General features: G+C 42.8%; 1 protein-coding gene across 1 annotated transcript in view; it reads right to left on the reverse strand.

The window, feature by feature from the left end:
• Positions 1-11,004, reverse strand: part of ABCA4 (ATP binding cassette subfamily A member 4) — a 169,267-nt gene extending 158,263 nt beyond the window's left edge. The window contains exons 1-4 of the mRNA XM_056844136.1: positions 10,939-11,004; positions 5,671-5,764; positions 3,852-3,993; positions 700-836 (exon numbers count right to left, since the gene is read on the reverse strand). Of these exons, the coding sequence (XP_056700114.1) occupies positions 700-836; positions 3,852-3,993; positions 5,671-5,764; positions 10,939-11,004 (439 nt within the window). The remainder of the gene's footprint in view (positions 1-699; positions 837-3,851; positions 3,994-5,670; positions 5,765-10,938) is intronic.
• Positions 11,005-11,863: the final 859 nt, after the last annotated feature.

Below are 11,863 nucleotides of genomic sequence, written 5' to 3' on the forward strand. Positions count from 1 at the left end.
TACTATTTCATGGATAACACTAACCATTAATTAATTCACCTAATCAACTCCTTGATATAACAGAGCCACTTGAGATCACAGAGACTTTCTATGGGGAGAGTGAAATCATCTCCCTGATACTGAAACTGGGGAGTTACCTAAGGCTTTGTGCCCTCATTCCTACTTTAATATTAAGGTCTAGAGGGTATCCAGTTTAACATCTTGCTGAGGATTGGCTCTTCCCTTCCTGTTTCAGGTACTCTAGAAAGCTTGGCAGAGGCCAGAGATGTGAGTGCAAGCCAAAGGACAACAGCCCAAGAACTGTTGGCCTTTGGGCTCACAGCCTGGGTCTTCAGATAAGCCAGCCAATGGGATCAGGACTAGCCCAAGATGTAGTTATTACTCGTTGTTTACGGCTTAATTTACATACTATTTTTTTCAGTTCTAAATCACTTTGGATCCCTGCAGGGAGCAAAGTGGGAGTCTGGAACAAGGATGCAGGCAGGCAGGCAGTGGGCAGAGGGGCAAGGAAATAGATGAGGAAGCTAGCAAGGAAACAGGTGGGAAGCTTGACTGGCAGAGACACCTGGACTTCAGCCAGGGACTTACATTTGGCTGCTGTCCAGTAAATGTAGGTGTGTACCTACATTTCTTCTTCTTTTGAGTGAGGAAGTTATTAGCAATGGTTTCAGAAAGAAAGAAAACAGAAAGGAATATTACCTGCAATCCTTTCTGGATGAGTCCTCAGTGTTTCCATAAACTGGGTGAAGGTGCGCAATTCTTTCCAGAGTCTGCCCAATTGTATTCCAGGGGCTTCCAGTAAAAGATGTTGAGCATCTTGGTACACTCTTGCTAAACTGAAATATAGAAAATGCTCCATAGCTCCATTGACAGCTATATTTGTTGAAATTAGTGCAATCTGATTGTGCTGGGGTGCATCAGGAGTGAACACATAAAGCTGCCTTACACTGGATCAGACCATTAGTTCATCAAGGTCAGTATTGTCTGCTCAGACTGGCAGCAGCTCTCCAGAGTCTCAGGTTAAGGCCTTTCACATCACCTACTACCTGGTCCTTTATTTAACTGGGGATGCTGGGGATTGAACCAGGGACCTTCTGCATGCCAAGCAGATGCTCTGCCACTGAGCCACAACCCCTCCCCTAACAAAGCTATCACATTAATGTTGTTGTGTGGGTCTTTCCCACCTGATTGTTACCCTCCATACCAAGGAAAGGTGGCCTGAATAATAACTCAGAACATATGACTGAGAACATGAAAGAAGGAACACGTCAGCACAAGAACACAAAAGGTTTCCTTAATCCTTTGTGTATGGATAATAGTGCTCTGTCCATCTTCCAAGGATGAACATTGAACAGAATGACTTTAAAGAATGTAACTAAATACTTCAGATGTTCATCATTAAAATGTAAAATTAAAAGGACTGAAAAGAAAGATAAACAGCTGCTACTTGGCAACAGTTCATGGCAAATGCCTTTTGCATTTTTACTTTACTACTACATTTTTTACCTTGATTTCACAAAATAAAAAATTCTGGAAGTTCTGTTATAGACTTGGAATAGATGTAACATGTCCCAATTTCTCAACCATGGTTAAGAATTTGGAAGTACTCTATGGGCTTATACCCGGGACAAATTGTCCCTGTTCCTTCTCAATGTTAACCATGGTGGAACATCTGCACCAAAATTAATTTAAAACCAGATTTTGAACCTGTATAAAACAATGATGAACTCACACGAAGCTGCCTTATACTGAATCAGACCATTGTTCCATCAAGGTTAGTATAGTCTACTCAGAGTGGCAGAGGCTTGCCATGGTCTCAGGAACTGGACTTCCATATCACCTATTACCTGATCCTTTTAACTGGAGATGCCAGGAGATTACCTGGGACATTCTGCATGCCAAGTAAATGCTCTCCCACTGAGCCATGGCCAACCACGATGATTGGGCTACATCATAATTAATAATAAAGTAGGGCATAGTGCGGGAGGAAAGAAATAATGACAGAGGAAGGTAAGCAACGGAGAAAGGCAGATTATACACTGTAACCGGTCTCAGAGAGGTAGGCTTACACATGTTCACCAACCATGTCATAAACCACAGCTTCAAGCCAACTGAGATAATAGGTTTCATCAGTTTGCACAAGAAAGGACTGAGCCGGGGTTGCAATGACAGCTTCAGAAATTGTTTCAGAAAAACAAACTAAATCATCAGCATAGGCTTTGACCTTAAAATGATTTCTCCCAAGTTTACACCCTATTATATCTGTATTATTTCTAATCTTCCTCAATAAAACTTCTAGCGTCAAAATAAACAATAGAGGTGAGAGAGGACAGCCTTTCTTGTACCTTTTTGGATTTCAAATTGTGAAGTCAGACTACCATTAATCAACAATGTAGCCGTTTGATAAGTGTAAATATTTCCAATGGCTGACTGGAAATTTTCTCCCAAACCCATATATTTTAATACTTTTTTTATGAATTTCCAATTTACATTATCAAACGCTTTTCTGCATCTAAAAATATCATTGCTATAGGTGTAGTAACAGATTCTGCATATTCTAAAAGATCCAATACTATTCTAACATTTTGACTAATCAATCTACCTGGAAGAAATCCAGCTTGGTCTTCATGTGTAACCTGATTCAATACTATTTTCAGTCTGTTTGCTAGGATAGCTACAAAAAGTTTATAATCATTATTCAATAATGAAATTGGTCTATAATTTTTGACATCCAGTAAATCCGAGTTTGGTTTTGGTATTAATACTATATTTGCTTGTTTCCAGGTATGAGGGATGGATCCATTCTGCAAGCAATGATTCATTACTCTTAATAAATGTGGAGATAATTGTTCTATAAAATAATATGCTGTATTCTATAATACTAATTAATACATATTAATAAAATAATATGTTCTATAATAAAATGCTGTAAATCCATCTTTGCCTGGAGATTAATTTAATTTACTTTTACCTATATCAGTTTTTAATTCCTCCATAGTTATTCTATAATCCAGTAAATCTTTATGTTCTTGTGAAATTCCGTCCCAATCAAATTGATTTAAATATGCCTCTATTTCCTTCTCTGAAACAACACTTTGTCTATAAAGATTTGAATAATAATCTATAAAAGTTTCCATAATTTTTGTTTGTCTATTGTTGTTTTACCCTCCCTCTTTATTTTTAATATTTTAATATTTGCACAAGAAAGGACTGAGCTGGGGTTGCAATGACAGCTTCAGAAATTGTTTCAGAGAACCACACCCCGGGGTGAAGTGAGAATACACCAGCTTGGGAGAAATGCCCAGGAATAAATAAATAAATAAATACTGAATGGTATTAGTACTGTAGAAAATGCCTTGTGTAGAAGCACCCTGAGAATGAGGTATGATGGTAGATAGGTTGCATAATTCAATGTGGGAAAATTAGAAATAAATCCAGACACTTATATGCCATAAAACTTTGCTTCTATTTACCTGTTTTTAAGGGCGAAAATGCATGGCCGCTTTATCAATCATCCTGTTTTAGCCAGGATCGAACGCACATTAGGCGAAACGCATGTGTTCGATCCTGGCTGAATCCTGGCTGAAACAGGGATTAAAGGAGGATAAAGCGACCATGCATTTTCGCCCTAAATGTCACAAAAGTTGCCCACAGCTTGGGCTCATCTGGAATGGTTTTCATGCTGTAACATATCAGACATAGCATTTCCAGTCTCTATTAGTATCATACTGTTCTAACCCCACCGATTTCAATGGACTTAAAAACTCTGCTTAGGATGGCACTGTAAATACAATAAGACATCCTGAAACTTATTTGCTTTGTCCAAGATGCAAGAAGTTCTCTTTGCTTACATGGAATTATTGTAGTTGGACACAATTCCTGGAGACTCTCCATGGGTAGGACCCCTGAAACAAGGATTGTTCATGTTACAGAAGATGCCTTGTAGCCATGGCAGTGTTCCTGCAGAGGGCATTGCCTTATTTGGGAAATGACCTGGATATGAGAAATGTAAAGCAGAAAATTAACTGCTAGCATTAGTGGCTGAAATAGTTCAGGTGAAGACATAGTACTTCTACAAAGAGTTCTTTCAGAGGTAGTTGTAAGGGGAACAGCATAGCTATTTAGTATTATGAGCCCCACTGCCCCCCAAGCCAGGTTTCTAACCAAGGAGGGCAAATTCTAAGGATGTGCAGTACTAATCCAGATCTGATCTGAACTACAGCCTTTTGTAAATACAGCAGGCTGGCAGATATGCAGGCCTGCAAGGGAGAAAGAGACTCTGGTTTCTTGCCCTCCTCCAGCAACAGGCAACTCACCTGTCCTGCAAACTGGGGTAAAGGTTAGAAGCAGAGGCTTAAGGCTCCCCCCCCACAACAGCAACACTCGTACGCAGACACACATAGATCAAGATCACATAGAGAAAGATCAGCAAAAATGAAGGATCAGAACATTTCTCTAAGTACAAGAAAATGGCTGATGTAGAACCCAGGATCTCCTAGATGTTTTATTATATTTAAAGTTGCTGAAACCATAAGGGGAGCCACTATGCCTAACCTTATCCATTCACAAGCACAGCAGTCTCTGTGTGTGAGAGACAGATCTACTTTAAAACAAAACCAATTTTGCTAACCTTGCTCCCCCCGCCCAGCCACCCACATTATCATGCTGCACTCCAGTGTTCGAGACATATTTTCTTCTGGTCAGGTTCCAACACAAGAAGTAAGCCAGCAAGGGAGAAAAATGCTGAAAGAAATAGCACAGCACGGGGTTTGGATTTTACTTCGTGTACTCCATTACAAAAGAAACCCTATCAAGGCTCCCAGAAGAAGAAGCAAAACTCGCTCATATTCTGGTTCATGCCTTTCTATGCACTCTGCAAGTAAGAATTTTAATTGCATAGAGATGTTTCCTCCCAAACATTTTTGCCTGAAATTTGGGATTAAGGATCTCTTGAATTAGAGGTACAATGTCTGAGAATTTAGTTCCAGTTGGCAGCAGGAGAGAGGAAAAGTATACCCTGAAAAGTATTTTCAATTGAAAGCAATGAAAACGACTAACACATTGACTTTCTAATACAACTAGCTTTAATTCCAGAACAAAATTTGAGTCCAGTAGCACCTTAAAGATGAAACATTTGCGAGCCAAAGCTCACTTCATCAGATACGGTATATGACTAAGTGAACTTTGATTCAGGAAAGCTTATACCCTGGATATTTTGTTGGTCCTTAAGGTGCTACTAGACTTCAGAGTTGTTCTGCTACTGTAGACTAACTTGGCGACCCACCTGAAACTAGCTTTAATTTCACAATATCAAAACCCCAAATTTACATTTTCAAAATACCATATGAACCAAGGCCAGCTTTTTTCCTTTCATTTATCTGACACAGTCACTAAATGTGTGTGTGCTGTGGTATGTGGTGGTGGTAGCTTCTTCCCTGCAGGCAGAAAGCTACCATGTTAGGGAGAAGGCTTTCAGCTTAGGATTCTAGTTTTCTATAAGGCTTGGCGTGTGGGTGTGTTTTTCAGTATAGTCCTAAGCAGAGTTACATCCGTCTGTGTCTGTTAAAAGCTGAGAAAGATGTAGAATGTTTAGGATGGCACTGTCAGTTTACTTAAAACTGAAGCCAGGAGGCGGGTTGTATCGCTTTAAGTTATAGATGATGCTCTTACATTCATGTTGGCGATAGACTGGGTTAGCCCTCCTCAGCCAAACAAGGACAAGAAACAATGACAAAGGCCATAGAAGCTCAACCAGAAGACGAAGCTGAAAAAGAAACAATAGGATCGCTTAATTGTACACAGAACCTGCAATCACCATGACCTCCGCCATTCTTATAAAACATGAATCCATCATCCTAGTATACAAGAATACTTTCTGAAATAAAACCAGCTATTACACTTGACTTCAGGCCAGCTGGCAAGGCCTAGAGCTGTCTAATAAATCAGTGTTGCACAACAGACCAAAGTGGGAGGGGGGGAATCTTCAGAATATTGCTAAGAAAAAGCAGCGAAAGCCTTTTCACAAACTACATTTTTAGCAATGCACCTGAAATATAATGTGAGTGTGACCAATAGGGTCGCCAGGTCCCTCTTCACCACCGGCGGGAGGTTTTGGGGGCGGAGCCTGAGGAGGGTGGGGTTTGGGGAGGGGAGGGACTTGAATGTCATATAGTCCAATTGCCAAAGCAGCCATTTTCTCCAGGTGAACTGATCTCAATCGGCTGGAGAGCAGTTGAAATAGCAGATCTCCTGCTACTACCTGGAGGTTGGCAACCCTAGTGACCAATCAGTGCTTAAAAACACTTGCCGTGTACAGGAGCATTCCTAGAGAAGTAGCATTAGGAGCACTCTGTGTTTTCATGTATACTCGGCAGCAGATTTGTGTTTGTTGCTTCACAGTGTAAGAAATGGAACTGAGCAATAATTGTCTCACACTATGGAGACTTTACGGCAAAGTAGGACGTTTGTGCTGGTGCTCCATAACTCATTGTGTCTTATGCCATTAAAGGTTTTTCATTCATTCATTCATCGTGTCGTTTATTATCTCTGCTGACTCAGGGCCAAACTGAGTTGCTATCTTATGGATGTCGATGGACCATGCCTCTCCTTGGAAACATTTAATTAAAGCAGAAATGGGATGCGACAGCATCATACTTAGTGGGTGGCATCCTGCCTTCAGTTCTAGGAAGTTCCTCTGGCCTGAGGAGCCTTCCGCCAATGTAAGTGGCTCTTACACTGGATGGGGAGCCATTTAAGTTGGAGGGAGGAGCCGTAGGCTAAAGGAAGCTTTCCACTCTTGCTGAGTGGACTGGTAGGATACAGGCCAGACTTTGCTCATCCTCACTCCAATTCACTGACTGCTGCTTGGGGAAAGCAGGTAATGGTTGTTAATCTGGTGTTTCTGCACGCATGCAATGTGAAAGTGCTATCTAGGGTTGCCAGGTGCCCGGTGGTGGTGGGCAAACCCCCGGTAATTTGCCCCTCTGCCCGCCGACCACCTGAGGCTCGGAGGGCAAACGGGCGGGCGCACCACTCTCCTGCCCCAACACTCCCGCCGGAGGAGAAGGGGGACCTGGCAGCCCCAGTGCTATCTAATAAATTGTCAAACTTGAGGAGAAACCATTGGTTGTTATCAGACTCTTCTGACACAGAATTATTGAGGGCTACAAGAGGAACAAGAAGGCCAGATGAGCAATGCTGTTCAGATATTCCTGGGAGGTGCCATCTGGTTAAAAAAGCAAAGGCACCCTTTCCCTCATGAGGCAAGCTTTTAAATCACACAAAAAGAGAAAATATTCTTGTAGCCTGCATTTAAAATACTAGATTACCCAAATACAAATATATCCATCTCACTAGCTCTGTAGTTCAGTTCTTGAGAACAGCAGTTTAAGTTCTGTATTAGTTATCATCTTTGCTGCCTCCCCCTCTGTTACGCACTTAGGTTTTTAAGCGTTTAGAATTATACTGAACCCACAAGAACTTGCAGGAGGCATCTCATTTCCACCTCCCTCACTTTTTCCACTTTCCCTTTCCTAAAACCCCCCATAGCCTTTCCCCTTATTCTGCTTCCTTCTCTCCTTCTAGGGATGCCAACCTCCAGATGGGGCCTGGAGCTCTCGAATAACAACAGATCTGCCAACTACATGGATCAATTCCCTTTAGGGTTGCCAGGTCCAGGGGAATTCCTGGAGATTTGGGAGTGGAGCCTTGGGACAGTTTGGAGTGGGAAGCAACCTCAGCATGGTATAACACCATAGAGTCCACCCTCCAAAGCAGCCATTTTCTCCAGGGGAACTGATCTCTGTCATCTGGAGAACAGCTGAATTTCCAGGTGAGCTCCAGCCCTCACCTGGATGTTGGCAACCCTAGTTCCCCTGGAGGAAATAGCTGCTTGGAGTCTATGGCATGATACCCCTCTGAGATCCTGCCCCTTCTCAAACCCCACACTCCCCAGGCTCTACCCCCCTGTGGCCCAGTTGTATGGTGCCAGCTACTGGGCCAGGCCCACTTGTAAGGGAAGAAAATACTCAAGGACTTGTGGGGTGGCACCTCACTTTCCCCTGTATCCCCCTCCCTACACTATTTCCTCTTTTCCTCCCCCTGGCCACCCCCATATCTTCTCCCCTTTCCCTGCCTCATTCTCTCATTCTCAGCCATTCACCAACCTACCTTTTATCTGCCTCTCATCTTCAGCTATCTTACATTTTAACAGTGAAGTCGGCCAAATCTTTGGATAATTAAATCTGGTGACAGGAGCTGTGAACAGGCAAGACAGATCTTTCTACAAACCTAAAAAGGGCCTCAGGTTTGCACAAAAATTGAAATCTAAAAAAAATACATTGAGCGGTTTTAAAAACCAGAAAATGATAAAAGGAGCACCTGTAGCTTTAAGCAACAGAGTCTTTCAGTGGCTGTTGCTAGGCAACCACAGCATTCCAGACTTCAGCTTCTGTGAGTAAAAGGCAGGGGGCGGGGGCAGGGCCCTTTCTAAGCCTAATTTGGCCTTTTGGGGCCAAGCTGGCAGCAATCTCTGGGTGACGTGATACCACCTGACTTGCATGACTCAACTAGGCCTGGCTGCTTGCGGCTGTTTTACAGCAGCCACCCTATGAAAGCTAGTGCGATGTAGTGGTTAGAGCTTCAGAGCCAGGTTTGCGAGACCCAAGTTCAAATCCTCATTTGGCTGTGGGAGCTCACTGGGTGATTTTGGACCAGTCACATCCTTTCAGCCTAACTTACCACACAGGGTTGTTGTGTGGATAAAAAGGAGGAGAGGCTGTTGGGAGGGAAGGAGAGTTGCCAACTCCAGATTGAGAAATTCCAGGTGAGGGCTGGAGCTCACCTGGAATTACAACAGATCTCCAGACAATAGAGATCAATTGCCCTGGAGAAAATGGCTGTTTTGGAAGGTGCAATCTATGGCATTATACCCTTCTGAGGTCCCTCCCCTCTGCTGTCATAAGGGGAGGGGAAGCAGGTGGGAGGCTGGGAGGGTGATGGGGGCAGAAAAAGAGTGATGGGGTGGAGGCAGAATGAGAGAGGAAGTAACAGGCATGAAGGAAAGAGAGAGTAAGGAAAGAGGTGGCAGGAGGGGGAAAGAGTGGAAGGCTGACAGAAATAGAGGAAGAAGGAAGGAAGAAAGGTGGGGGGAAATAGCAGAGCTACTCTTGCAAATGTCTTGAGGGTCCCAACTTGCTAGTATCCTAATAACAAGATCAGCATAGCAAAACAAAACCCATTCCTCCCTTCCCTGGTTCTGTTTTCCCTCTGTATGGTAGCATTTGGGCTGCGGTGCACATTTGATTTTCCACAGTTTCTTGCTGTCCAGTACTTAAAACCATGCAAAGAAATATGGGGGGGGGGGGAGAACTTCAGTTTTGCAGAACAGGAAGAAAGGAAATCCCAAGCTGCTCTCTGGTGCTGAAAGTGTAAACAGACTGCAACATCTACTGACGCAAGTATCTACTGACGCAAACTTCCTTCTCTGTAGTGAGTGGAGATTTCATAGTCATTAAAAAAATGGCGTCATGAATACACCCTCAGGTTCAGCAAACCATATTAACTCTAACTTCCCCCTCCCTCTCAAGTGTTTCTGTCTCAGGCCCAGGAGGTTCTGTTATACATCCTGTCGGCTTTCAGACTACAATAATGCTGCCCCAACTCCACAATTCAAACTCCAGACACAGGAGGACTGTCATGCCCTTGATAGGTTGGCTGGAAGATGGGCTGAGATTGGTTTGGTGGGTCTGACAAACTGTTCAGGCTGGGCCTAGACAACCACCCCGCTCCCTTTAGCATGATAAACCAAGAACGTTTTGCACAAAAAGTATATTGTTCTTCCGCACAACTCTTTCTTCAGGTACAGAATGATATAGTGAAATATATGTACTGGTTATTTTTATCCATTTAAAAAAGATAATCAAAGCAGCTTACAAATACTCAAAAGCAATACAATGAGTGCAATAAAATTCACAACTCAATACAAGGAAACACTCAATAGCAACCAATTTATAGCACAGTAAGCAAAAACCTAGGAGACCAAATCAAGTATACAAAGAATTAACCAAAAGCATGCAAAGGTTTTCCTTGCCTCCTTAATGTTATCAGTGAAGATGCCAAGTTAACTTCATGAAAGGAAGTATTCCAAAGACATAGTGCCACTACTGATGTGGCACAATCTCTGATCACTCCTCCCCCCGCCACAACCCTCAGAAAATGTCTTGAGTGTGGAAGTTCCCATTTGTGATCACACTGTAGGTCTGTACGATGCTTTATTAGTATATTGCTTTTATTTGCATTTTCATTGGTAGCCTTCTTGAGCAGAGCAAATCTCTGGAGAGGTGGCATCCAAGCATTCTCAATAAATAAGTTTAACCATGCAATCCTGAAGGGGGGGCACAAAATGGGTGAGGAGGTGTGACCCATACAGCAGCGGAAGTGCCACTTTAAACTGTCCAAACTGGCATGGACACTGGTGCAGGGGTACTTATGTTGTTGTGGGGGGGTCGTGCGGCAGCGTGAGCCACAGGCACCAGCACAGCCTCGCCAGCAGTGTATCTCCAGCACAAGGACTGGCGCCGGCGCCAAAGGGGCATTTTCCGGGGACAGAGCTGCCTTTAGGCAGCTTACAAAGCTCTTTCGACCTGAGGACACTCCTTTTTGCAGGTGCCAAGTAGCGCCTGCAAAAAGGCATGCCTAGCCCCGTGAGTTTCACGGGGTTTTCTTTAAAATACCATTTTCAGCTTGCTGCACCTGGGAGCAAACTGATTAGGGGGCGGTGTGGCTGTACCATTCCTGGGCATGTCACAACTACCCCCCCCTTCAGGAATAAATAACAACATAGTACATATCACTGTAGAATTAAAAGAATGTGAAGCATATATCTTGAGTAAGTTAACTGTATTTCTCCATATCAGCACAAATATCCTCATGGTTTACCTTCTGTCGTTTCCTAAGTATCCAGTTTTTCCATAGCAGAAGTCTGACCTGTCTGAGGAAGCTCATTCTTCTTACGCATTGGCAGCATCCCAGACTTGGAAAAGAGAAATCTTCTGCTATTATCTTCTCACAGACAACTGAGTTCTGCAAAGAAATATAACAAACTTATAACCAGATATTCCTTGAGGGCTTGAACCAAAGTCCAGCTGAACCAGAAAATCTGTTGTATGATACAGGTTGGAAGTACATTGGCTGTGTGTTGAGATGGTATTAGACTATATAATTTGTTTTTTGAAATCTTTGTGTTTGTGTGCATTGTGCTAGAAATAACATTAATATCAAAATTGTATGTGGCTACATCTACTTGGTGAAGATTCTGTTTCATATTCATTGATACTGTCAGCACCAAGACATGTACTGGCAACAGAGCATCCACATGGGAGTTTCTCATGAGACATAAGGTGGATTGCAAAATATAGAAAACAATTCAATGAGACAATATAAGGCATCCAATAAACAGTACAATAGGATTACACAACAGGAAAACGTAAAAAAACCCTGTCTAAGGCATGACACGATAAGGCAGAAATTAGGTTACAAAGGTACCAGACAAGGTAATAAAAGCCGGATGAAAGCCACAATAAACATTGTAGTAGACCATCAATGTATTTAATTCTCAACATGGCCGCATCTATGGATATTTAAATCAGGAAGCTGGGACCATAAACAGACCAGACAGATCCTTCTAACAATCTGAGAAAAGCCTCAGATTTTCAGAAAAACCTGAAAACTTAAAAACACACACACACACACACAAACCTGGTGCAGGTAAACCCACCAAAACAATAGATGTATCAGCTGCAGCTTTAAGAAATAAATGTCCTCTGAGACCTCAGTGGCTGGGGCTAGGTCATGACAACAGTAT

Source organism: Euleptes europaea, chromosome 2, assembly GCF_029931775.1.
Source record: "Euleptes europaea isolate rEulEur1 chromosome 2, rEulEur1.hap1, whole genome shotgun sequence".
Classification (NCBI taxonomy): domain Eukaryota; kingdom Metazoa; phylum Chordata; class Lepidosauria; order Squamata; family Sphaerodactylidae; genus Euleptes; species Euleptes europaea.